Source organism: Nelumbo nucifera, chromosome 6 (assembly GCF_055504915.1).
Source record: "Nelumbo nucifera cultivar China Antique chromosome 6, China Antique-T2T, whole genome shotgun sequence".
In the NCBI taxonomy this organism is placed as follows: Eukaryota; Viridiplantae; Streptophyta; class Magnoliopsida; order Proteales; family Nelumbonaceae; genus Nelumbo; species Nelumbo nucifera.
In genome coordinates, this window is record NC_142654.1 from 4495192 (window position 1) to 4522910 (window position 27719).

Consider the following 27719-nt stretch of genomic DNA (forward strand, 5'->3'; position numbering starts at 1 on the left):
CATTTTTGAAAAATATGTATGGCATTTGAACTTAATTTTTATGACCACTAAAACTAAGTCAAGTATCCACCTTATATAGTATAGAACTATGGATAATTTCTTATCAACCAACTACTGGACCCGGTTTCTTCAAAGTTCAAACAACAATAATGATAGAAGAAACAACTCCCATTGCCATACCCTAAATTTCAGGAGATTGTTCCTAATGTGCAGCTGGATGAACCAACAAAGTATTGTAGTCAACAAATCTAGACTATAATGTGCTTCATAATATATAATTTACAAATCTATACTATATATAAAAGTGAGAATGTAGTGTGGATTTTTTTTGGACTAAAATTACCTTTTTATTTATTTGCTTGTGAAAGGGTATAAAAGCTTTAATGACTACTAAAATGCCCATATTTGTGTATTTAATCCATGTCTAATTGAAAGGGTTGAAAATGTAACTTCAATGGTTACTTTCCACCTCATTTAATCTCCTCTAATTAAGTGTTATACTTAAGGTATTAAATCTCATTTTCTCTTATTAAATCCTATATTTTTAAGTTATTTTTCACTAATAAACACTACTAATTAGATCTATGTCAATATTTTTGTCAGCATAAATCCATGTATTTTAAAATTGACTCGAAAACAAAACCATTCTTTATCCAAGCGGTGGTTAAGCAATTCAACATCCAAATTAAATTGATTAATATATGAAGACATAATCATGTAATAAAATTTTTAAATAAAAATAAATTTAGAAAGTTACAAAAATTATGGAAAAAGTAGACACATTTACATAATCAAATTAAAAAATGAGTGTAATAAACAGCAATTTTTTTATTGATAATGAAAATAAAATACATAATTTAGAACTAGCCAAAAATGGAATATAAAAATTAATAATAAATAGTTTAACTTTTGGGTTAAATGTATTCAAATTTAACATCATAAATAAATAATAAAAATTAATAAAATATAAAAATACAAAAATAAAAAAAATGCATACAACTTGCAAAAAAACATTCAAACACATGTATAATATCATATATTTATATTATTAAACAAAAAGTAAGTGTAAAATATCAGGATTAGTTTTACACACAAAAGTACAAAAAAATATAGTAAAAATTGAGCACATCTATAATTCTATATTTATACTACTACAAAAAATATAAATAAGATTGTGGAATTTTCTTTTAATTAAAGTACTCATTTTTTAATTTAGTCCCTATTTAATTGTGAGGTTTAAATTGTAAATTGAACTACTACTTTTCACCACATTCAATTCACTATATTTAAATCTTACATTTTTTTTTATAAATGAACCAATGTTCAAAGTATCAACACATATCGGCCTATATCGGCTGATACTTATCATGCCAATGGCTTCCCAATACGCCCTTATAGGGGTTGTATCAGGTCAGACCATGGTTTAGAGGGTAGTCGGGACTTTAACGGACACCTCTGAACCGATTTTGAAAAATAAATAAAGCATAAAAAAAGCACCGATACAGGCCGATACACCGTTAATTTAAACCTTGAAATGGACAAAAAAATATACATAAAAAAACATTACAAAATGAAGAATCTATCCAAGCATTAGGGGTGCAAATGGATCATATCATGATCCAATCCGATCCTTTTTGTTGAATTCGGATATCCCCCGTCCAAATCTTCTTATTTAAGTTGTTATATTTTATTATTTTATTATTATTTAAATTAAATTGAAATGGATCAGATCCAAATATTTGACTTCCTCATTGGATTCGTATTCAAATCCATGTTTATGAGATGCGATCAAATCTTTTATTAATAGTATTGGATCAAATTCGAATATACCCTAATTCGAATTCAATCCAATCAATTTGCATCCCGACCAAGTAGGTAGGTCTGTCAATGATACTTGAAACTTCACAATTTAATCCGATTATCTCATATTTGGATAAGGTATTTATATAGTCATATTTAAATTTTATTCGGATTAATAATACAAAAAATATAAAATATAAAAAACAAAAAATACATAAAAGTTTATATGAAATTTTGGATATATTATTACTATCATTATAGCATTAAATGATTCATAAAATTGCCCAATACTATTAAGTGCAGCAAACAATGCTTCACAAGTTTCTCAGCCTTTTACCAAAAGCAATTTACCTAAACTGACTGGACTGAACAAACAGAGGTCGTCTTTAGTCTGTCTAGTTTTAAAACTAAAACATTGAATCTGCCTGTTGCATTTGGGTAGGCGTGTTAATGTTTATGCAACTCTTAGATATTAATTAGACCCCACAAGCATTTGCGATGAACTCGATCAGCACTAATTACAACATTAGTATATTTCATCTATCCTTGTTCCATTGGCTGAAAAAGAAGGCAAGTTGAGTGATCGGCCATGCATGTTCTTTTCAACCTTCTCCCTGAACTCAATCACCATTTCTTCGGTCCTTTATTTCTTAGCTGTGCTGTGCTTTGACCGGCCCATAGAACATGTGGTTTGTACTGAGGATCAGTAATCAAGTATTTTCCTTTCTGATCATGGACAGATTATAATTATATGCCATGTTTAATAGCTTACTTGGTCTTTTCCATCTCTTTCTTTTTCTCCTCCACTTTGGTTGAAAGTCACAGGATCGATGCTTATGATGATGCTCATGCATGCAACTACATGAAGAAGCAACTTGTTGGGGGACCATAGAAATAAAAAAAAAAAGGTTGGTTACTTAACTCTTATCAAACTTTGTTCTACCACTGCCAAGAAAAAGGGCTGCAACTTGCAACTTGAACCGGGTTAGCTGGAAGTTGGAACCCAACCAAACTAGTCAGGTTGGATTGGCCTAGGCCTAGGCCCTAGGCTGAAGTACGTCCACGTTCCGGTTTGGATTGAAGTCCCACATGGAATTCATTCATTGTGACTTTATGGGACCGTTGCACAACGCATCATTTGACCAAAGGGAAAAAGGGTATTATGGTCAATGCAGAAGGCAACAGGTGGCGTTTCGGACTTTTCACGCCGGTATTGCTTTTTTTAGTTTGGTGGCAATTGGCAAAACAAAAGGAATGGGATTCTTCTATTCGTGAATCGTGATGTTGCCAAAACTCAAAAGTTCTGGATTATTATATGGAGACATTAGCACCCATGAGCTCCACTTAAAAAGTTAAAACTTGCTCTCAATCCTAGAGATAGAGAGAGAGAGAAAAAGAACAGCTAACAGCTAGCAATTAGCATGATTGAATTATTTTCAATAAACTAAAAGCATCAAATTACAACCACAATTATCTGAAGAGTTTTTCTTTTTTTTTTGTCCTAGCCAGGTGGGACCTATTAATAAATGGTGTATCTTCATCCTTCCTTTAATTTATTAATCAATGTTTTTTTTTTTAAATAAACTAATATTATTTAGCAAAAGATATTGTAAATAAACTGGTCCAACCAGATAAAACGGTTAGACCACCAAATTCTATCAACAACAAAAGATTTTGCCCTTTGAGCCAAATTAAGTATGGACAGCCACCGTAGCTTCTCTACTTGATAGAGTGATCTTAATTGAATTAAAAGTTCTCCATTTTAACTCCAGCTTTTTGCAACATCACTCCAGTAAAAAGAAGTGGTATATTTTATGTTTTTTTTATACTATATTATTTAATCTTTTGGGAAAAGTATGGAAACACGATACAGAATTCTGAATTTCAGCTCCCCTTTCGCCCCTATAAACCACATCCTGTTCATAAATTTGGCATCATGGTCAGGATGCATTCCCCCTGTACTTTGAGCCTAATAAATTTTGATCTGGGCTGATTGGTACTTCTCCCTAATCTTTGGTAGTTATGCGATTGATTGATCGGAATTGAGGAATGTAGAATATATAGAGTTGGATGTGGAAGATAAAGGCAGATAATCGTAAATCTCTTGTCGGATAGTTGGTAAATGTATAATTAAGCGCTTGAGGTTTGGTGAGGACTCGGGAGTACTTATGACGTACCCTACTAAATACTAATGCAGCAGCTCTTGTCCTGTTGGTAGGGTACCTGCCTCTTCTTCAGTCTTTTGGTCTTCCCTTCTTTTTTCTTTCATTTTGGTATAATTCAGACTTAACCACGTGATCAAATTTCATATTCGCTTGGCTATATATATATATATATATATATATATAGACAATAAAATGCTTAAAATATATATTAGAAAAGAAACAAGGAAAGATTGTATAACATCTTAGATCTTACAAAGTTGAACCAAGCTAGCTGTAAGACAGAATCTCCACCTTCCATAGTTCATTAAACTTCTGAAGGGTTGAAAGCTAACACACGTGGTTGATATTATCAATATGTGCAATACACAAAAAGTCGCATATGGTGCAATTTACTGATTTAGAGGGGGCAATACTCAAGATTTGAACCAGATATTGAATAAGAAGAGTATTAACCTTTGTATTTAGGGGCTTTTTTTAAATAAAAGTTGACCAGCTGAATTCCACACGTTAAAACAACTTTATCCTAAATATCGCTTATTTAAATAAGTACTCCTTAATTAAATTAACCAGCTGATAAAATTACCCATTAAATAATTTTTTTACTTGAAAAAAACAAAGATAAATGCACTTATATATGTGGATAAATAACTGCGCCAAAAAAGAAGAAAAAGTTGTATTTGGCTCCATCCTACAAGTACATAGTTCTGGTAAACTTTCAACAAAACAAAACAAGAAGCGTGGCTGAATCGTCCACTGTGAAAAAGCGAAGTACATACTTTCAAGTTTGGTGGACCCTCCCCTATTAATCCATTATCTTAATTGGTTGGTGTCTACTCACACAAAATAAAACTAAAAACTCACAGCAAGCGGGACCAATCCATTCAGCTTTGATAGATACAAAATCATAAGATGCCGGGTGTAAGTGGATGTGGATCCTCCTCCTAAGAAGTAAGACCTACACAGTACACACATAACATAATGAACCCTCTAGCTCTCCCTGCAAAACTCAATTCAATCGATCGAGTTCCAACTTGCTGTTGCAGACCTTTACTTCACTCATTTTGATAATTAGTACGGTGGTGGGATCTCCCTCTCCTCTTATCAAGTTATGAATAAACCATCCACGTTTCTGAGTCCTGACTTTTTAGATCGCCCCTGTCAGACAAATGTAGCCCCTCTGAGCTCTGACCTCTGAAGTCTGAACTGGCCAGTGTTCGTTTCGTACCCTAGTCCCTAGCCCAAAATAAAAAGGGAAATTGTTCGAGAACTGGTTCCTTCCTGCTTTTGCTGGGCAGAGAGGCCAGAACTGGTCCAGCTCCACCATGAACGTGGGGGCGTGGGGCTTTACGCCACCTTGTTTGTATGGCGCGGTAAAGTGCAGTACACAGTCCCATTTCCATTATTTCCCATAAAAAGTATAAAATAAATCCCACCGACACACAAACCCAATAAACACGTTCCTTCCTTCACTGCTCTCTCTCTCTGTGATCGCCTTCTCATGAGTCATGTCAGAACGACAACCGCTACCAACCCAGAAATCCCAATCGTCGAAAACAGTTTTCCCACGAAGAGAGAAAGAAAAGCATTGATCCGACCCATCAAAATAGTAAGATGGAAAAGAGAAAGAAAGTTAAAACAAAAAAGAGTGTTCACTGTAATTGAAATTTTTCAGGAATCACAAGGCACTTTTACAGTTAGAACATCCCAAAGAAATGAAGAAATAAAATTTTCTAGTAATATTCATATATTAATCTTTCTTTTCTTTTTCTTCTCGCTCTTTCTAAGTCCTAATTTCCTAACAAATTCATCCCACAAACTCTCCATTTACAAACCAACATAGTTGAAATTTAGAATGAAAATCACTTGGGTTCGAATTTAACAGAGAAACTAAACAATTAAGTAAAGAGGAAAAAGAAAATAAAGAAGAAGAATGAAACCAAGAGTATACTCAGAAACTCCATTTCCAGATCTTGAACCGAAGATCGACCTTACATTTCGGATTAGACGACGGAGACACAGAGGACGGAGTCTTGCCTTTAGGAACGGGGACATCAATCCCGTCGCATATGACCCTAATCCCAACCTTCTTAGTCTTGAGACTCCCCATCTTCACCTTCACCTTCGTGTCCATCTGAATCTCCAAAGGTAACCCGTTCTTCCTCTTCAGATCTGACTTGAGAGAATTAATGGACTCGGCGTCCAGATCTCCACCGCCACTCGAGATCGAAGCCGTCAGCTTAGTGGTGTTCTTGGTGCCATGAGTGAAGGACGGGAACGATCCGTTTCCTATATGCACGCCGTTGGAGTTCACGGTCACGGTGATGGGATCGTAGAAGAAGACTATATTCTTGTTGGGGTTTCGAGCTGAGATCGCGAGATCGAGCTGAGAATTGAGGTGTGTAGTGGAGTCCTTAGTGGTGGTGACGTTGAACCGGGAGATCCTCAGCGTGGAGACAGAGAAAGTGGGGCGCTGAGGGTGATAGAGAAGATAGAGAACTCCGGCGGCAATAGCGGCGAGGAAGACAAGAGCGATGATGAGGAGCGTACTCCAGAGGCAGCAGAGACAGCAGCAGCTACGGCGGTGTCGGCGGGACCGGGGGGGCTGAGGCCGGTAAGCAGGGCGGGTGGCGCCGTAGAGTTGGGCTTTGGTGGCGGGGAAAGATGGGTTGCCGTTTACATTGAGTGTTTGTGGAGGGTTGGAGTTTGGCTTCGAAGAAGGGTAGATTCTGTCTGTCATCTTGTATTCCTCAGAGCTCAGACGGTTTGGTTTATTACTCTCTCTCTCTCTCTCTTCAATATTGTTTGAGCCCGAGGGTGATTAGCTGGGATGAGACGTAAGGACCAGAGAGACAGAGAGAGACGTATATTGTAAGGGGAGAGAGGAGAGAGAAAATAAGGCACCACCACCATCCAAGCATCCACCACACTAGCACCAGACACCCACACTCAGCGCCAGCAAGAGAAAGATGTTTCTAGTCCACCTACTAATGTTTCAGATTATCTGGCTTTGGAATCTCCCTGTTCATTTTCTTTTCTTGCTTAAAAAAATAAAAAAGCCTCGCATTAGACGCGGTTGGTACACGTGTGAGGGGGTCAAGTAATTTTCGTTTATTTAGTCAGTAGTGATAACGATACATCAATTGAACTATAGTATAGGATCATGGGTGATACGGGATGGTCTCCCGGCTTCTTAGCCGGTTCGGTCGGACAAAACTAGGGTTTGGAAGCAATGCCGTTTTTAACAGCACTACATTAGCGTTACATTCGAAATCCTTTTCATAAATAATGTAATTAAGTATCTGCGTTGCATGTAAGAATGTTTTTTCATATTAATTGTTTGAATTTTAGATATATTATAGTTAAGATAATAATTGAAAATTAACAAAAGTAATAAATTATAATAGAAATTTCAAATAATAATAATAAATAAAAATAGTTATTATTAAATTTTATATTCCATTTTTATCATAAATAAGAATAATTTTATTTTAATAATTATTTTATTTAATATGATGAATATATAACATTAGAAATGCTCCTAAATGTTTTTGACAAAACTATATACTTTTCATTTTTTTTTAATACTTACATTTTTAATTATGACATCATGATTTTCTTTGAAAAGTTGGATCATTGACCCACTATTTAAATAAGAAAATAGCTTTGCTTTCGGATCAGTTTTAAATTGTATACTCCATCTACATTATATAAATAATTTTTACTTATCACACTTAACTTTCGTTTGACATAATTAATATATAAAAATCTATAATGTGGGAAAGACATGGTATCAAATGAGTTTTGACCAATCAAAACCCACCTATGAATTTTGATAAATAACATTTGATTGGCTACCACGTTTTTTATACTTGTCGATTGATAAAAAATTCAGATAATATATCTTTCTAATATCATAATCGAACCCATTTTTTATAAATTCTTTTGATTATATTTACTTTTTTATTACTTTTTAAAGATTTATTGTTAAACTATCTTATTATCGATTAATCCATTTGACCCAAACCATTATCACACCACCCAAAAAGAAAAAATAGTATGATTTCTAGGTTGACATTAAATTTTATATTACATTCCCATCATTGATAAAATCATTGCTTATGTATACTATTTATTTTTGTTCAATACAATGAATGTATAATATTATAGATGTACCCAATATTTTATTTTTTATAAGTATATAACATTAGATTTGTGCCCAAAATTTTCTCTACTTTTTCAATTTTTGTGATTCTTTGTATTTTCTATTTTTAAAAATTTTATTATTTGACTATGACGTCATTTCATTTCTAGGTTGATTTTAAATTTGGAACTCCATTTTCATCATTAATAAAAAGATGTCTTACCAACCACTGGTGATAAGATTTATTTTTCTATGTTATATATTTTACTTATTTTAATCTTTATTTTTTAATTATGACATTATTTATTAACCCATTTGATCCCAAATGGTTAAATTGCTTACCAACCACTAGGAGAGGATAAAATGGTTTAGTTTTCAAATTATTTTTAAAAATATTTATTCTTATATTATTAAAATTAATATTATGGATTTAATTAGTAGAATTTAATGATGAGAAAAACAAATCTTAAATATAAGATTTAATAAGAGAATGTACCTTAGATATGAGATTTAATGAGAGAGAATATGAAAATAGTTTTATTTCCAATTGGTTTGAAATTTTAAATTGTATTCCATCATTAATAAAAATATTTCTTATTTATCATCAATGTTTTCAACCCACCATTGACCCGGCTGATTAAACCATTCGAATCATCACTCAGTCTTAATTTCGGGTTTGGTTTTGTTGAGGCTCACCCTTTCGGTCAAAAATCGTTGACTTGGTAAAAAACTATCTAACCTAGGTAGTTCAATCATTAACACTTCGACCTAGTCACTGGGTCACGGATTGCACACTTAATTATGTGCAAACTTTTGGAGGCCATAACTTTGCACTCCAATGCTTGATTGGGGTGATATTTTTTTATTGTAGGTAACTTTTTAAGATCTATGTGCCCCAAGTGCCTTAGGCGTCTTGTCGTTCTATTTTCACAAAAAGAAATCCCTTTTTGGGCCCCAAATTATAATTTTTATAAATAAAAAATTCTAAACTGCATTAAAAAGCATAAACAAATGTAACATAATACATATACTATATGTAAAAATAATTATACACTATTTATTGATAAAATATGTTTTAACACATACATTATATATATATATATATAGAGAGAGAGAGAGAGAGAGAGAGGGAGATGATGATGATGTGGAGCGGTTTGACTAGTTCAACCTTAACAATTGAACTGATGATCTGCAACTCGAAGGCAAAAGCAAGTCAACCTTCAGGTTAGTTTTTAAAACATTGTTCATCATACTTATTATTGTCTAATATGTCAAATATATGATGTTAAAAATGTTTTTAATTTTTTAATTTCTATATTTTTTTTGCATTTTATATATTTTTGAATTTCACTATTTAATTGTGACAACATGGATTGTCCCATTTGACCCAAAATGACTTAATCTCTTACCACCACCTAGATGAAAACACTATTTTTTCTAGGTAGATTTTAAAAGTTTAAGTTTTATGTTAATGGAGTTATTAATTTATTATGTATGAATTTAATTATAGAATTTAGTGATGAGAAGAAACAAAAATGTCTTAAATATATGATTCAATGAAGGTGAATACAAATTAATACTTTAAATGTTGGATTTAATGAGAGAGAATTAAATGCATTGAATATCTTAAAATTGTATTTTTTTTCAACTCATTTAATAGCAATATTAGATTACCCTATTTGCCCTCATTTTTATCAATAAATTTAAATATAGAGGGGTAAATATTGTCCTAAAAATTTCCAAAAATATTCTCGAGGCTATTGATACTTTTTAAAGCAGTATAGATCATTAATTGAGAAAAAGTAGTTGATAAATGTTGTTTTAGTATTTATTTTTATGGTTAGTATATTACACTCCGCATAAAACAGAAGAGTAAATAAACACCTTGGTGTTGGGAGAAACGTTAAGGTTGTGTTTGGTTCCATGGGTGTTTATTGAAAAAACATTGTCACATCAGCGCCACATAGGCGTTGGCGTTTATTGCATATGAAACAAAATGAAACAACCATTTAGTTTTATTGTTTATCAAATAAATGGTAGAAAACTGAAACACTTTGATTTTTGTGCATGGGGCATTTGGGGAAACGTTAAATTCTTGTTCCTTCCAACGCCCCAACGTTTATTGAAACTAAATACTGATATGGCACACTTTACTAGGTATTAATCTGAGGTGGAGAGTAAAAAATGATTAAAGTGAAGCCCAATCAAACAACAAAAACAGAAAATGTTTAAAAGTGAAAAAGTACAAATAAATAGCCTACCCATAAAACGCCAATGAAGCTTCCCCAAATAGTTGACTTACATATAAATTAAGACATATTTATTTGAGAAACAGTCTTACCAAACATGATCTTGATTATGACTTTTTCTGAAAAATATTTTCTTAGACCATACCTTGAAAATCAAAGAAAAGTGTAAGGTGTGGTTTGAGAAAGCATAAAAAAATAATGATAAAAAACTTAGGACCATTTGGCAATAACAGCAGCCAATGCAACACTGTTTTAACCAAAAATACCGATTCCAAACACGGTCTGAGATTCGAATTTCATTCGTTCCAATAATAATAAAGTATGATACAATTAAGAGTTAAGACATACACTGATGTGATGCCCCATCCAATTTGATGATAGGACGAAACCAATTTGTATCATAAGAATCGGATCAGACCGACGGCCCAAACCAGTAAAATTGAGAACCGAGGAGTTGTTTGGGAGGTGGGACAAAATTGGAAGTGTACAATGAATCCAGAAGAAAGTGCAGCAAAAGTTGGGAGTGGTGAGACGAATAATAAGTGAGCATCTGTTGGCCCAACCTGCCACCTGCAGAGATTGTTTCTTTCTTTCTTTCTTTAATCACTGCAACTTAATACGCAGGAAGCAATAAGCCTCTGTATTTTGTTTCGTACCCAAACATCCCCCAATTCACCGTTGCGTTTGGTTTGACGTATTTTTGCAAAAGTACTAGTGGTAAATGATGAAAGAGTACAAAGTGTTATGCGTTGTCACCAGAGCACATTGCCCGGATCTGGCATTTAAATCAGAATTTTAATGAATCTAGGTCAAGTAACCATGATGATTGATGAACCCCTTCAATGCTCCATTATTTTCTAATAACACTCAGCACCCAACGCGTTTACTTCCTCTCCCTCAGTAGAGTGGAGTCCACCCATGACTCAATATTACATTACAATAACTTGGAAGCAGATCAGATGGTTGATACTTTATACTTCTTCCACAGATGATTTCCTTTCTTCTAGGGTCGCGTCCAATTGGTTCACAGTCGGGATTGGAATTAAAACCAGAATTGAAATTTTTTGGAATCCGAATTGGAATGGTCTATTATTATTATTATTTTCATAATTTGTTTGGTTTAGATAGGAATAGGAATGAGAATTAGAATCAGTAAGAATGAGATTTGATTCTCAAAGGGAGGGACAAGGAATGACCATTCCCTCAAATGGGAGAATGTTATTCTAACAGGAATGGGAATAAGACTCCAGTTCCACCCAATTCTAACAGAAATTGGAATAGCCCATTCCAATTCCGATTCCAGACCCCTATTCTTACAAACCAAACCACGCCCTAGTCTTTTAAGCAATTTTGTGGTGCACTGACATCTAAGTTTTGATCTAGGCTGTCAATCAAGACCTTGGCTGCTGCTGCAACTGCTGCCAGAGGAAAAGAGAATAGAAAAGAAAGATGGGTTATAGATTTCCATTTTTCACTTTCCGGTGAGATTGAATTCTGAATGTAATAGCTGTTCACCATGCTGTGAAATTGACAAAACACTCCACATCAGTCATAAAAAACAAGGGCTCACAACCATTCAATCTCTTATACTATAGCTCTATTAAGTGTCATGCATTTTATTAATGACATGGTGTTAGAGTTATCATTGGTTGTACAGCCCAGCGCACGGCTAATCTGAATTAATGTGCAATGGCTTAGGTATGAGAGGAGGGTGTATAACATACTTGTGAAAGAGCTGAGATGACAATCTTTCAAATGGGTAAAATAGAAGCATTCGAGTACTTTTTCATATAAATTAAATGTGAATGGTAAGTGTAGAGAGAGAGGTAATCCAGGTGGAGGCATTAATGTTTGCTTTCCAAAGTTACTACTATGGCAGATGTTCTTCAATTCAAGCTGAACTTCTTGCATTTCATTGCATGATGACCCTAACCTTGTCTTGACTCTTGAGCGTGGTTACAACTTACGAGGAAATTTAATTTGAGGAAACTATTCCATACAATACAAATAGGCCATCTATTTAGGAAACATTTAGGACCATTTCATTTGCCAATTAATTATTATTATTTTTTAATTCTAAGTTTACACTTTTAATATACTATATTATGTATTTGACTGTTTGGCATAGTTTTTGTTTATTAACGCTTGTACTTGATTTGTCTTCAAAATTGAGAAAAGTATTTGATAAATCATTTATTGACAACTAGGTGCATTAGGTATCACATTAGCAGTTGAGTGAATAAATGCTTAATGGTTGGAGGAAGCGTTAAAATGAACTTTTCCGTGATCGTTGATGCACACATAAATTAAAACACACTTTTATAAATATCATTGCGTATAGCAGCATTTTAATAAATGCCTAGAGAAAAACCCACACATTATTATCCTTGGATTCAATCCGTGTTTCATTGAAATACTCTCACTCAAATGAAAAAATCCAAACTGAAACTGAAAACATAGGAATCCAACGGTCAATAGAGAATGAGCTAAGACTGGAGAGACAACAAAGAGGTAAGACTGAGACCGAATTGAGAAACCATAAGAAGCGATCTTATTGATCTATCGTCAGTGGATCTTTGAACCGTGATAGAAACCCTAGTAATGGCATTGCGAAAAGCGACCAAGCTTCAGAGCATGAATCCACACATTTAGAAGGTTTCTATTGGAAGCTCCATTGAAATCCCCACTATCAGTTCTAAGGCTTACTTCTTACCCCAAGGCCACACCAAGCAAGCTTCTTCTATTCACAATCTTAGCGCTATAGTTTGTTTCATAGACATGGTTTTGTGCTGAACCGTATTAGTGATGTTCCTCTTGAATCCTAACGCTGACAATGTTTTTGTGAGGATCCGCCTCACACTGGATTTATCCGTAAGCTGCTAGGTGCGGCGGCATTGATGATGTTGAAGAGAAGGTCGTATCCATCATGAAGATCCTAACGCCGAGTGATGCCAATAATGGTGGTGGGTTTTCGGTTCAGAGGTTCTGTGCTGGTTCAATCTTTCCAGCATTGGAGCACAAGGTGGAGCCACCGGTTTAGACGATTTAAGTGAGGAAAGATGCATGGAGATGAAGTGGTGAAAGCAATTTCAGTAAGATTCTGGGTCATCCAACAGCTCTCAATCCTGATCTCAGTCGCGTGTTTTCAGTGAATAGTATGTTAATGAAAATTCAATGAATAGCTAGGGATATTTTTGACCTTTAGTATTTCCGTTACAACCAATGTTTGAAAAGTCAACATGATAAGTAATTTCTTCAAACCTCAGTATTAAGTAATTATCCCTATTTTTTATTACTGGAAACGCAAAGTAGGTATAACGACCATACATATGTACCTTATTTGAAATCCACCTTACTTGGACGCGGCCCCAGGTTCCCAGCGAGCTCGCATTCTGTGAACCCGAAGCGTAAACCTACCAATCAGAAATAAAAACATCTGCAACTTAGCTCAGTTTAGAAAGAGTATAAATATAAATAAACATAAAATAATATAAAATATAAGTTTTTGCACTCTACATATTTATATTTATATTTCTTTTAAATTGAGCCTTATAAAATTACCAGCTCAACCGGAGTTTGCATGTTAATTGAAGGAATCTGGTTCTCCTCTTCTCCGTTGAGCATCCCATTTCAAAGTCCCTCCCATTTTCTCCTCTTCTCCATTGAGCATCCCGCCGGAGACCTCATTGCAAACCGGCGTTTGTGACGTGAAATCTACTGGCAACGGCAATGAATCAACTGCCAGGCACAACCAAAAACATCTTGTCCCTCGAAATCCCTCTCTCTCGTTCTGCGACTCAGCTCAACTCCAAGTTTTAACAACCAAATTCCAAAAACAACCCCATGTTTCAAGTTCTTGATCAGACACTACACCCCAATCAATTGATCACAACTTTCGTGTTAGATCACATCATCATTAATTCTGCCCAGGAATAGTTCTAATTCAAAATCGAGACGAAATTCACTATGACCGAAGAAAAACATGTTTGAACGAGTTGTAGTTTTACAATATGGAGAGAGAGAAAGAGAGATATGGAACTTGTTCATGTGAGATATGTAAAATGAATCTATTGATGACCAGTATAAAAGAGAATCTGAATGATATGTACCTATACCAAACAAATTAAAACGAATTTTTACAAAAATGTAAAGAGGTTCAAATTAAGAACGCTTGACAATTTTCACAAGCTTTTCTTTCCCTAGGTCTTGAATTTATTTTTTGTTTTTGAATGAGCTTTTGTGGAAGTAACGTGAAGTTCTGGTCTCTGAACCTAACCGGTCCCTTTGGACTGATGGAGTGTTTTCCTTTTCTTCATCGTTAAGGATGAAAGCTAGCTTCCTCCTTTCGGACTTTTGTATCGGCTCAAGCTCGGTTTCCATTGTCGAGCTCAAGACCCAACAAGCTGCGTATAATCCTTCTGCAACTGAGGTGTAGTGCAAACTCTATTTTTGAATTTGTTGTGATTTTCGTCCTCTCCTTGGTCGTCTTTTATCTTCCCCTAACTCATCCGATACTTGAATCTGAAGAGATCCGGATGGAGTATTTTGAATATCGAAAGGTTGACAATTTGCAGCTTCTTCAAAAACTCGTTCTTAGAGATATTACACGATGAAGAGGATTGAGACGGGAAGGAAGTGAATGAAGCAATGGTGACAAAGGATAGGATGGATTGAAAGAAATGTTTTGGAAGGAGAAGTGTACTTGTAGCTTGGCGTTCTCAGAGAGAGCCCGAATCTTTTGACCTACGTAGAAGGAATCAAAGTGGCAGACGAGGTGTTTTGGAAACTCAAGAATGAGCTCGGAAATGTTGATGGGTCGAAGGTAGATCTTGACGAGGCTGTCTGACTTGATGGTCTCGGCTGGTGTTTCGGACGGGAGTTGTACGCAGGAGACGTAGTTGCCCATCAAATGAAAGCACAGGGGATCATGTAGAAGTTGATGAACTTAATACCCATGATCTCATAAACCTCGAAGGCCAGAAACCTGGAGGAGGAGGAGAGAGGAAGAATAAAAGACAAAGGGATGGAGTCTTAGTTTGGGGAGGGGGGGAATTCAAAAATCTATCGTCGACGGTAGATTTCACGTTTATAAATGCCGATTATTTGCAGTAAGTCGTCAGTGGGAGATGCTTCTGGATTGGGGCTCGACGGAGGAGAGGAGAAAATGGGTGGGAGTTCGAAAATCCCAAATGACAAAAATAATGTGATTTTGTCCTTTTGTGTCCGGTTGGCGGTTCAACCGGATTTCTTTGACAAACGAGTGAATTCCTGTTAACGTTTGTGATTTTTTATATGGTGCACAGAACACGGACTCGTTCCCAGCCCCATGGTTGAGGGAGAAACTGTCCCAGCGTTAGGGTTTTTCTATATTAATGACCACCCAATGATACGCAGGGGGGAAGGGGAAATTATGCCTATATGTTTTCTTTGGGACCCACAAAAAAAAAAAAAATGTAATTAACAACCCACTTTATCTGAAAGAATGTGAACCACACTAACGGACTAACCTATCCCATCTACCGCCGGGTTCTTCCATTTGAGTTTGGAAACTAAATTTGATTGGGTTTGTGGGTAAAACTAAAAGCAATGTATAAGACTGCTTGGATATAAAACCAGAACGCAATGCTCGCTGGGTCATGTTTTAAACGGTTAATCGGACACTTTGCCTGTTCAACCAGGAAAAACTGCCATTTAACCAGGGCTCAAAATGGTCATTGGGTCACCGGTCCAAGTGTCCAACCATCTAGTCGGCTGAGTCTGTCTTAGTCTCACAACACTGACTAAAAGGTGCAAGGTAACTATTTAATCTATGTTAAAAATTTATTTATCCCTTTCAGAGGCCTCGTCGTACAGTGTGAGGGCTTTGTTATATCATCATTCTACCCTTGTGTCTGTGTTTGGGTTGATATAAAATAAGAGAGACAGAAAGTTTAGGGAAATTTCTTAAAAGAATATCGCAAATTTTGTTAAGAACTTCCAAACTCAGCTTCTTGTTTCTCTTATTTTCTATCCAAACCAAACATAGCCTAAAAGGCTAGCTACAGCCTACAGGTAAATCATGTCTGGATTTGATGAAAATTCCCGGAGCATGGAACAGGAAGGGAAAAAATGAACAAAAAACTCAAATATATCAGAGCCAGAGGTGGATTCCAGTACTGTGGTGACAGCCAGTGCGGACAATGCCATATACCTTGTAGTTGGATAGAAATCGCCATTCCTGTTTTACATTCTACTGCTGGCAATGACACCTCTTTTGCTTCTCTCTAAGTTTCCCATGGACCTGGTCTCAGTCTCCTCTGTTCATTTCATGGCCATTCTTTAAGCTCACCCAACCTGTAATACATTTCATTAGCATGCAAGGAAAAGGGACGTCATTTCCATAATTCAAAGATCAATGCAACAGAAGATGCAATCTATAGGGTTTCTTAAAGGGAAAGCAAAGCAAAGCAAGCCGGAATGGAACTCATATTGCATTGTTTAGAACGGTATGGATAAAGGTAAAAACATTAATGAACAGTTATATTCATGCCCCTCACCTCCCACGCAAACTCCCGTGAAACCTTCTATAAACCATATTTAGTAAGGTCCGGCTTAAGCAGAAAAAGATTTCCTAAAGGCAATAATGTGGCTAAGCTGGAGAAGGAAGTTACGAGGCAGGGTCATCATGAAACAGAAATAGTTATGGTAGTACCATGCAATGGAAAGAAATAGACTTGCCAAATCCAAAGTAGAAACCCTTTGAATAGATGATAATTATTTGCAAAAGCTGCATATTGTTATTTTATGTGACAGACATGGTTAACCAATAACCACTTATTCAGCTCAGGAAGAGAATTCCCATTTTTGTCCATATAACTCACACCATTATCTGATGAAAAGAAAATAAATGAGGTATCATAATGTCAAACATTACTTGATGTGATGATAAAATCTTGGGATGGCAAGCGTAAGAACATGGGTTCTAGTCTGAGAATGGCCACTTTGTGAAAAAAATGTCCAAGGGTGGGACCTTTTCCAGTCAACCCCTGCCAAGACCCCAGATAGGTGGGACCAACACTGGGTCATGGCCTTTTATATTGACATTTATCAAACATCGTTGTGAAAACTTGTAGCATGTTCAGTTGAACCTTCAACTGATGGTGTTATAGAACTTTGGTCCTGCTCAAGTTACCTATTTTAAAGTCTTAGTTCTTCATTAATTGATCTGAACAATAAAAAAACAGAATAAATTTAGCAAACATGTAATACCAAGGTTAAGAGCCAGCACATAAGCACAACAAGATACACTACTGCCATGCTTACCATGTTGATATGTAGTGTACCTTGGAATTTTAATGCTTCTGTAAATAAGCATCATGCTGAGCAAAACAGGAATCATAACTAAACATAGATGCTCCAAGGAATGCCCACTGATGATGTAATGGTTTGATCCATAAATCTTCCTGTCAACAATGCCTTCGAATTTTGCCAGAAGGTAAACCCCTGTACTTGCAGATATAATGGGAAAATAATAATTAAGTTAGCAGGCATAAAAAAGTTATTTACAGTTCATCTGTAAAATTATAAAGCACAAACTTTCCAGAAACATATTGTTATCCACCAATATTATTAATTGGTTAACACTTTTTTTCATCTACTGTAGATTGCCATACTAATAGCACTGTATAAATAAGGATAAATTAATAAAATAAACACACTCAATGATTTGCAACCTGTATATGGCTATGGATATGCGTTGAATATTGAATAGCATTGTAGGATATGGAAATAAAATGCTTTTAAAACAATTAGCTTTTTATGTGCTATGAGTCAATGTGTGCCTTATTGGAGTGGTTATAAGTCCAATGGTACAATCAACACAACTTTGTTAGCCTGATACCAAGTAACAAGTAATTAGTTTCCTCCCACACTCTATTCCTTGAGACTTGAGAAAGACCATTCTGATGATTTTTTTTTTTTTTTATTTCAAAGATGAATTTTGAAAACTGGTTCTCTCAAGGAATTCCTTTTGCACTTCAATTACATAAGCACTGAATAATAGGGTAACATTGTCATGTCATATATGGATATACATAATATTTAGTATGGATTATATGCAGAGGCACACATTATAGTCTAATTATTTAATCACCGCAAACAAAGCAGACAGTGTTTTCTCACACACACACACACAAAAAAAAAAAAATAATAATAATAATAAGCTGACAATGTTACAATATATATGTTATTTGCATACCATATGGGGACCAGGTCTGCTGGTTCATTTAGTCGAGTCCAAACTAACAAGGAATCTAGCATCCAGAAATGCAGTTTGGGGCTAAAAGGCTATATGTTTCTCCTGGCATCTACCATTCATTGCGTAGATTTCAGCTTGTGGATAAAATAAGCCCTTTTGTTTTTTAATTAAAATATAAATCATTGGATGGCTTATGCACACATATCAGGCAGAACTAAGAACTTAAATACAAGATGGTCTCATGGTCTACAGGACCGATGTGGACTGCAGAGTGAAATATAACCGAACTAGGCAACCTCATGTGCAATAGTAATTGATCAAAAAAATCCTCATGTGCAATAGTCGGTATGGATTGACTACGTGTTTCCTCCACATCGCAGAAATAGGTGGAATTGTTAGGGAGCTTCCCTGCTTATGTCTACTAATGTACAGAAAATTCCCTGAAAAGTTATTAGTTAGTAGAAATTAAAGAATATTAGTATCTTGGATCAGTGCTTAATATGCATTATAATTCATAGAACCAGCTTGGTTCCTTAAAAGTATGTTAGCAGTATGAGGTAGATGACATAATTGATAATAGAAAGATATTAGGTATAAATATATCTCAAATTCTCAATGTGCATCCTCCATTGCCAAGGGATTAGCAAGATCTTTGGCACCACAAACAGACTGGAAAAAAGAGGAGATAGGAAACTAGAAATTTTCAAAATATTATTAATCATTGAATCAAGAATTGTCTTATATGTGTGTGTGAGTTATGCAGGTGATCCCACATGTGCACCCTGCCACCACAAACCCACTAATCTGTCATCTGGGTCTAGTGTATAGCACCCTGCCCCTGTGGGGGCAAAGTCACATCACATGTACCAAGAAATAAAATATTATATATATAATACATTTGCCAGGCCAGGCTAGGAATGATCATCCCTACATTAGGTGGCTCTAATGATGGAAAATTGCATGATATATTTGAAATATATATTTGATGGGGTGCTTTTAGGCCTTTCAGGTGCCCCGGGGTTGCTTCCTTGTTTCTGGTGATATCTTATCACCCATGCTGTACTCGCTTCTTTTTCTTTTAATGAAAATTTTCTTTTTATTCTTCAAATATATATATATATAAAATATTTGAATATCATACCCTCAAAACCAAATCTCAGGACTTTTTTTTTTTTGAAGAGTAAAAGAAAAGACTCAAAACCAAATCTGAGGACTTGTCACAGGCTCCATCAAACTCCTGTTCTCACACTTATCAGCCCGACTGACATCATAAGTTGTCAGCATTCATGTCCTGGTGGACCACTCAGATTATTAGAATCTAAGCATCTCAGGCCCCCAATAATAAAGATGAGGTCAAAGCTCGATTTCGATGACTGCTTAAGTTAGCAGTTAGTGGTTCTTTATATGACTAACACTGGGAAGGTTTTGTTGCTTTGGTCAGGATGAAATGACCAAGATTTTTTTTCAATAAGTGACCATTGATTCCAATATAGTAAAGGCACTTTTCCTCCTCCATGGTCTAAAACATGGAACAAGATCCAATCAGAAAGTTGTTTTCTTTCTTTTTCTTGTTCAATAATGTATTGATTTAGGTATAAATAAATAACTATTTTAAATAGATGTTCCCAAACATGAGAAGATTTTTTTATTTTTTGAGAAAAGGTAACTTCCATTTACAAAAGGGGAAGGATGTACATGAGAAGATGCACAAGCAGGGGTTAAACAACTAACAAAATCTAAAGCCTACTCAAAATAATGGAAGAGAATTTGCACTATACATAAAAGCCCTTTCCGACCTGTTTTAGCTAAAGAGTCTGCTAAAACATCTAGTTCTCTAGAGATCCATCTGAAGCTGCAATGAATAGAATCTGCAAATATCATATATTTCACTATAACTTTTCTTGTTATTAAGATAAGCATTGCAAAATCCAGATCCTCCTTGCTCCTTTGACATGAAAAACTCCCTCCAAGCCAGTTCCAATGGTTTCCAATATGTAACCAGGGGTGATCATGGGGCAGGCCAGGCTACTGGTTTCTACGACTTTAAATATGGTTTAGTTAATAATATAATTATAATATTTTATAAAATATGCATAGTGATCTTTTACAAGTTGAAGGGGTGATCATTCCCTGAATAAAAAAAAAAGAAAAAACTTAGTACGTGGGTTTTATATCTCCATTCTCCTTGTGTATCATAAAAGCATCAGTGGAATTAAGGTGATCAAGAAGAACTCAACGGGTAACCCTCAACCATGTTTGGCAATGATTGTATTGACATCATATATCTTCTAGGATACAAAGGAACTAGATGATCCTTTGATGGAGATCCAAAACTACCATATGGTATTAAGTAGGAAAGAGAAAGACCTAGCAAACATAGGATATCATTAAGTGAAAAGTAGAACTGTAGCCTATCCACAACTCCACATAGTCATGGGCGCACTACATAATCATGTCATAATTCACACCCATTGATTTTCTACAAGTATGAATCAACTGCTTAAATATGTTTGTTTAAGAAGAGGACATCAAGGATCCTGGATCTATCTTAGCTTAGTCTAGAATTTCAGATCCTTAAACTTTTCCACTTCATCTTGTTGTATAAGATTGTTGAATTAAGAACCAATGCATTATAACACAGTGCTTCTTTGCCATAACACAATGCATTGGTTAACCCATAGATTCCTAATGCATGGTTAACCGTAATAAAAAACTGAATGAATAAATAAGAACTGCAACTGATTTATGATCAACATTCAAATGGAATCTAGACTTTATTTGTTTGAACAAAAATATTATAGTATGGATTGACATATTGCTCTGCAGGCTGCAGCTAAGAAATCAAGAATTTAAATCATCATATACGCACAAATCCATAGACATATTTGCATCTTTGAAGGTGAAACATAGATTCTAAGTGTGGTAAAGAGAATTCTATGAAATTACTGATAAAAAAAAGAGAATTCTATGAAGCACTTTAAGTTATGCATTTCAAGTTTCAAAGTTCAAACCTGCCGCCCAAAGCCAATATCTTGAATGGGTGTACTTTGGAGGGAATACAAATGTCATGGTTGGAATTGCTATGCATGGAATCAAGTGGAACATCATGCACAACCGGAGATCATTGAAACTCCTGCATCCAGTCATCCAGATAATTTAGCATATTCAACGGAAAACTGCGTCATTTATTCTTCAATGAAATTGACTATTTTCCACTACAGATCAAGAAAAAAACAAGTAGTATATTAACCTTTCATAAGCAATGCTAGCAAGAGACATCAACAGGAGCAAAAACAGGGATATTAGCCCAACCCGTTCTCCCACTCTCTCAATTATAAAACTAGAAAAAAGCGAAGCATATGCGACCATCATCTGCAATCGACAATGCAGGATCAATACAAATACTTAAAAATAACATAACAAGCAAATCATCAGGGGCCCAGTCAAGGCATGTAAAAGCATAAAACGGACAGAATTAAAAAGGACATAGAAGGCTAACCGGAAGTCGGTCCCATAGAACTCGATCATCATCAGGCTTTAGATGATAATAAGCAGACCCGAAAGCCATAGCCGTAACTCCAGCATAGAAGAAAGCCCAACCCCAAACCTCCCCCCGCAAACTACAACCGACCATTTCCACAGCTCTAAGATTAAGGTAATCAATACAAAAAAAAGAACTTGAGAGAACGAGTAAAGTTAAGAAGTATAAGAAAAACAAACCTTATGGCGAAAAGACTTCCTTGAAGACAGAGGACTAGACCCAGAACACCAACAACCAAAAACGGAAAATTTGATATCACATTCAAGGTGTTGGGAACTCCTGAGGAAACCCAAAACACATGTTGAAGAAATGAACGAAGGAAAGGAAAGTATCAGAAGATCAAATCAGAGAAAAAGAGGACTGAAAGAAAATGGAATTGTTTTACCTAGGAAATTGCGCATGTCAGCGAAAACGTGGTGTTTGGGAGAGTGAGGGATTTTGGGTGTAGTCAGCATTAAACAGACCCAACACAAGAATGCACCTCCCCATAGACGAGTTGATTTCAATCGGCGAAGATGATGATGCACCCACACCATTTCTCTTCTATTGCTGCTTTCTTTCTGATTTCTTACTTTACTTTAAGTTGATGACAATCGTCGTCACTAGTCAGGGAGTGTTCATCATTTTAATTTGGACGACAACTCGACATTTCGACGAGTCCCTCGTTCTTCATGTTTTGAAAACACAAGGCTGAAGCCTGAAGGTCCCACTATCCGATCCGTAGATGGGTCATCCAGCGCCCAGAGGGCAAAGGCCCAGGCCCAGGCCCATTGATCTTGTTACAGGTACTCAACTTTTTTGGACCTAGTTGGTTTGTTCTTATTCTTTACGGGAGGCTCAACATAGCCTTGAGAAGAACCCAGGTGATAGTTCAAAGGGCCTTTGTCGGAATAAAGGAAATTAAAGTATCTAAGACCTTCGAATGCTACAATTCTAGGGGCTCTTGTAGAGTAGGGGTGGCCATGATCTGAGCTTTTTATGAGCTATTCGAGTTTGGATTCGTGAAAAGTTTGACTTGATTCAATTTCAATCGAGTTTAATATAGCTCAGCTCACAAATAGCTACATACATTCATATAATAATAATAATAATAATAATAATAATAATAATAATAATAATAATTTATAGAAAATAAATAACAATTAACTATTATAATTCTTAATTTTTTAAATATCAGATAAAAATATTATATATATATTATTTTTATAAAATATTTTTTTTCAAGTCGAGCTCGAGCCTTATTCTACCTTAGCGAACCGAGCTCAAATCTCGTACTATTCGGCTCAAATCCACCCCTATTCTAAAGTAGGCAAGCTATCCATCTCTTTCCCCACCTCACCGCAAGTTCAGTGAGTGTTTAAGTCCCAATGACCCATTGCCATTTAAAACAGTTCATGATTTTACTTATCTAATTCCTTTTTCCACTCTCAACCAACATAAGGTCTCTCTTAAGATGTAAGCTAGTATATTGGTTGCATCACCATTGGAGCAGGAGAAAGAAGAAACGAGAGGGGTTCGCATCTGCCCCCCCAAAAACGTCCATGAAACCTAGGCGTGACACGTGTCATGACACACGCGCACTAGGATGACTCGTGCGATCCTTATTTCATGTCATTTGTCATGACACATACGTTTCTTCTCCTGGGTATTCTTCTCCTATTCTACTGTGAACTGAAAGCCTTGGCGCCCCCTTTCGTAACCCACCCACCGGAGATAAATTCTTTCGAGTTCCGCCGGCCGACGCCAACGGCCATACAAACGGCGAGATGGTAAGTATTCTATAAGTTTTTCTCATTTCTTATCTTTTTTTTTCATTCGTTTTCTAACATTCTCAGACGCGAGGGGTGGAGGTATGTTACAATTGGCCCTTCTCCCATCGATCACAGGGTTCGGTTCAAGACAAGCCCTCCTTGCCGACTCTGGATCACGAAACGTCACCTGCTCCATCAATAAATCCTTTCTTTCAGATTGTATATATGTAACTCAAATGATCAAATCGTCGACAATATTTAACACCAAAAGAAGAAAATCCATCGACGATGGATAAAAAGAAGAACAAAACAACAACGTCTTGTGTTTTACAAAAAAGTAACCAGGAGATCAAATGTAAAGAGGAAACAAAGGACTCACAAAGTCGTATCCTTTAGACTTGACAGTATTCTTGTCGGTGATGATAACGACTTCAAGTATCTCTCCAAACTATTGGAAGTATCTATACATCTCTTCGGTTGGCTTCTCCCAGGCTAACCCTCCAACGAACACCTTGGTGAAAGTGGTATCTCCAAATTGCGATTGATAGTGCTGATAAGCCATGATCTCTAATGAATCATCAAAACAACCAATAGGTCTTTCTCTTCATGCATGAATTCTCTTTTCTGTTTCCCCTTTCCACTCTCTCAATATATACCCCTCTCGGAGTTGGCAAAGATTGTTGATGAGTTGCCTCTTCTCTTCCACCTCCTTTTCTTCCTCTCCTCTTCTTTTTTGTTTGTCTCTCCCTCCATTCCTCTCTACATCAAAGAAGGCAACATTGAGAGACCAATAGAGACAGGGTTCTTCTATTCTAGCTGGTTGTAAAAGTGTTGTTCCTGTTTTCCTGTGGTGGTCTTGATGCAGCTGGTGCTGGTGGAGAGGTTGTTTGTGTTGCTGATGCTGCAAGGTTCCAACCTTGAAACAAAAGGGGGATTTGAACTGTGAAACATTGAAATACAATTAAGAGGGGAGAAAGCTGGAGAAAAAAAAAAAAAAAGAAAGGGAAAAGGGTGGTCGAGATTGTGAGCAAGGAAAAGGGGGTCCGATAGCTGCTAACGCTTATTTGCCGTCTCTAAGAAGGGGTGGTTTGGATGTCGAATGACAGCTGCGCGACTACACACTCGCGTCTGTCCTCCCTGTCTCCGCATTAATATACCCCTCCACCACTACATTCATTGATTCGTTATGAGAAAAACGAATCTTCGTGGGTGGGTTACAAAATGAATGAGAAAGAAAAAAAGATAAGAAATGAGAAAAACTTACAGAATACTTACCTTCTCGCCGTTTGTATGACCGGCGGAACTCGAAAGAGTTTACCTCCGGTGGGTGGGTTGCGAAAGGGGGCACCAAGGGTATCAGTTCACAGTAGAATAGGAGAAGAACAAACGGCGTGAAATAGAGACAGCACGAGTCATCCTAGTGCGCGTGTGTCATGATACGCATTGCGCCTAGGTTTCGTGGGACGTTTTTGGGGGAAAGTCTGTGGGGGGCAGATGCGAACCCGAAATGAGAGTGGGGTAAAAAAGCGGAGGAAGAGAAAAAAAAAACAAAAGGAGCAATGGTGCACTAGTTCCATTGCAGAAAACAAGGGGCAATGAGAAACCTGCTTCTACCAAGAAAAGAAGAAATAAATGGTCATTGGAATTTTTCACCATGTTTTGAAAATTTAATCAACATTAAAGGGCACATTTGTCCTTTACATTCAATGAACAAGGAATTTCACTTGACAAACAATGATATGAAATACTTTTCAAATGAAAGAATTCTATTTCTCAGGGTAAAATAGGTATTTTGAAAAAAAATAATGCATCGGCCAAACGTTTTTCGTCTGGTCAGTGAAGGAAGGAATGTTTGTATTAAGTTTTTCAAAATTTGAAGGGAGGTTTTTGTTAAAGTAAAATTTGAGGGAAGATTTTTAATATTTTCAAAAGCCTCAAGGGAGGATTTTATATTTTACCCTTCTTTTTATAGTAACTTGGGTGAATCAGCTGCTTAGGTTAAGTTTTTGTCAAAATTTGAATAGACCTGAGCACAATGTCCCATACGTTCTCTTACTCGTAATGACTCCTGTGAGAGTGTTAGGTAATGATTAATACAAAAAAACTCGCACATAGCTATTGATTAGATATGGGAAAACATAAGAAAAACAAAGGATACCCAATAGGTAAAGAGGATTATGACATTTCCCTTATATGATATGTATTATGTTAACATTGCCATATAGAAGTTTATTATTATTATTATTATTATTATTATTATTATTATTATTATTATTATTATTATTATCACCAAGGTTCAAGATTTCAACACAATACAACTGTATAAGTATATCATATGTATCTTTTGGTGACTTTTAATAATTAAATAATAAAATGGCTCGCTTTTGAAATTAAAAAAAAAAAAAACTAGTGTAAGATTCAAAGTCTAGACACACCCCTTCTCTCATATCAAGGTATATTGATGTTTTAAACTTTCATAATAATATACACATATATTGTTTATCTTAATTGAATTAGATTGTGGAAGTTGCCAATCTTGCAAGGCCAAATCAATTCTTAGAATATTTTTGAATAGTAAAAAATCAATTATTTGTTATTACTAGACCACTTTGATAGCCTAAATTTTTTGATTGACTTAATACCAACGTTTTCAACTTGTTGTTGACCTATTCGGTTGAACTGCTTGAACCGTTACTTGACCAAGATTCAGGGTTTGGTTTTATTAAAATCAATAAGTCAGTTATAAACCTTTAACTTGGTAAAAACCATCCAAACCGGATGGTTCAACAATCAACCCATTCAACATGGTCACTAGGTTGCAGGTTGCACACTCAATGCATACAAACTTTTGGAGGCCATAACCTTGCACTTTGATGTCCAATTGGGGTGATATTTTTTTCTTTGATTTTGCGTAACTTTTCAAGATTTATGTGTCCCAAGGAGCCATAGGCACCTTGCCTCGCTATTTTTGCAAAAAAAAAAAATCCCATTTTTAGTTTCAAATTGCAATTTTTAATATTTTTATAAAAAATAAAAGTGAATTAAAAATATAAATTAAATATAAAATAATAGATATATCATATCTAAAACATAATTATACATTATTTATTGATAAAATATGTATTTATACACATGTATATGTGTATGTATATATGTATGTATGCATACATGTGTGTGTGCTAGCGTGGCACAGCCTGATCCATTCAACCTAGATGGTTACATTTGTGACTCACATCCTAGAAACAAAAACGGTTTGAACTCTGGACCATTTTTTAAAACACAACCTAATACATCATTTGTTTTTCGAGATAGATCCCAAATGAAAATGTGGAAGTTATGTATGGTAAAAATCCTGAATGTATGAACATTTCGGATGACATTTTTACGACTGTTGAGTGAAATTAATCCAAGTAGCTCATTTGGAACACGCCCGCCCAACCATTGTTCCTTTTCTATAGTGGCTCAATCAAAGCAAAGAATCCCCCCCAAAATGGCCTCTGACAATGTTCTATAACTTTAGAAATACTTTTGACGTAAGTTGTTGCATTCCAAGCCTATTTGGGTGGGTGAAGTTGAACATTTAGTTAAGCTGGTTCAATTGCTTTGAAGCATTCCAATAAGCTATACAAACAGGTTGAAGTAAATAATTCTTCAAATGACTGATTCACACTGGTTTTAGGCTCTTTAGATTTTTCACCAAACATAGCTTCTATAGGTTGTCGGTGTGGAATCTTCCCGCGAAAGCCAAGAGTGCAATTGCACTTTAGCCCTCACAAATGAGTACTATAGTGTGGGTTAAGCTAAAGATTCAACAAAGCTGGTTCAACTGCTTTTGA

At 35.6% G+C, this 27719-nt stretch overlaps 2 protein-coding genes across 8 annotated transcripts; both read right to left on the bottom strand.

Annotated features, from left to right (window-relative positions):
* Positions 1-5595: 5595 nt before the first annotated feature.
* On the bottom strand, positions 5596-6965 carry LOC104586634 (NDR1/HIN1-like protein 13). Its single transcript, XM_010243924.3, has one exon. It carries the CDS (start codon positions 6700-6702, stop codon positions 5914-5916), a length of 789 nt encoding a protein of 262 aa, XP_010242226.1. The 5' UTR covers positions 6703-6965; the 3' UTR covers positions 5596-5913.
* A 6560-nt stretch (positions 6966-13525) lies between these two features.
* Positions 13526-23885, bottom strand: LOC104586633 (uncharacterized). Of its 7 annotated transcripts, none has more exons than XR_016077067.1 (9): positions 22518-23882; positions 22312-22411; positions 22091-22211; positions 21842-21963; positions 21603-21724; positions 17658-17837; positions 16546-16688; positions 13917-14222; positions 13526-13768 (listed from the first exon to the last, which is right to left on the bottom strand). XR_016077067.1 is itself a non-coding variant. In XM_088889211.1 (7 exons), the coding sequence occupies exons 1-7, from the start codon at positions 22666-22668 to the stop codon at positions 16642-16644; spliced, it is 843 nt and encodes a 280-aa protein (XP_088745337.1). In that variant the 5' UTR covers positions 22669-23885; the 3' UTR covers positions 16274-16641. The 7 variants fall into 7 exon arrangements, 2 of the variants coding, with proteins under 2 accessions (XP_088745337.1, XP_010242225.1); XR_016077068.1 differs by having other exon boundaries at positions 13917-14277; XR_002022075.2 differs by having other exon boundaries at positions 17678-17837; positions 22518-23185.
* Positions 23886-27719: the final 3834 nt, after the last annotated feature.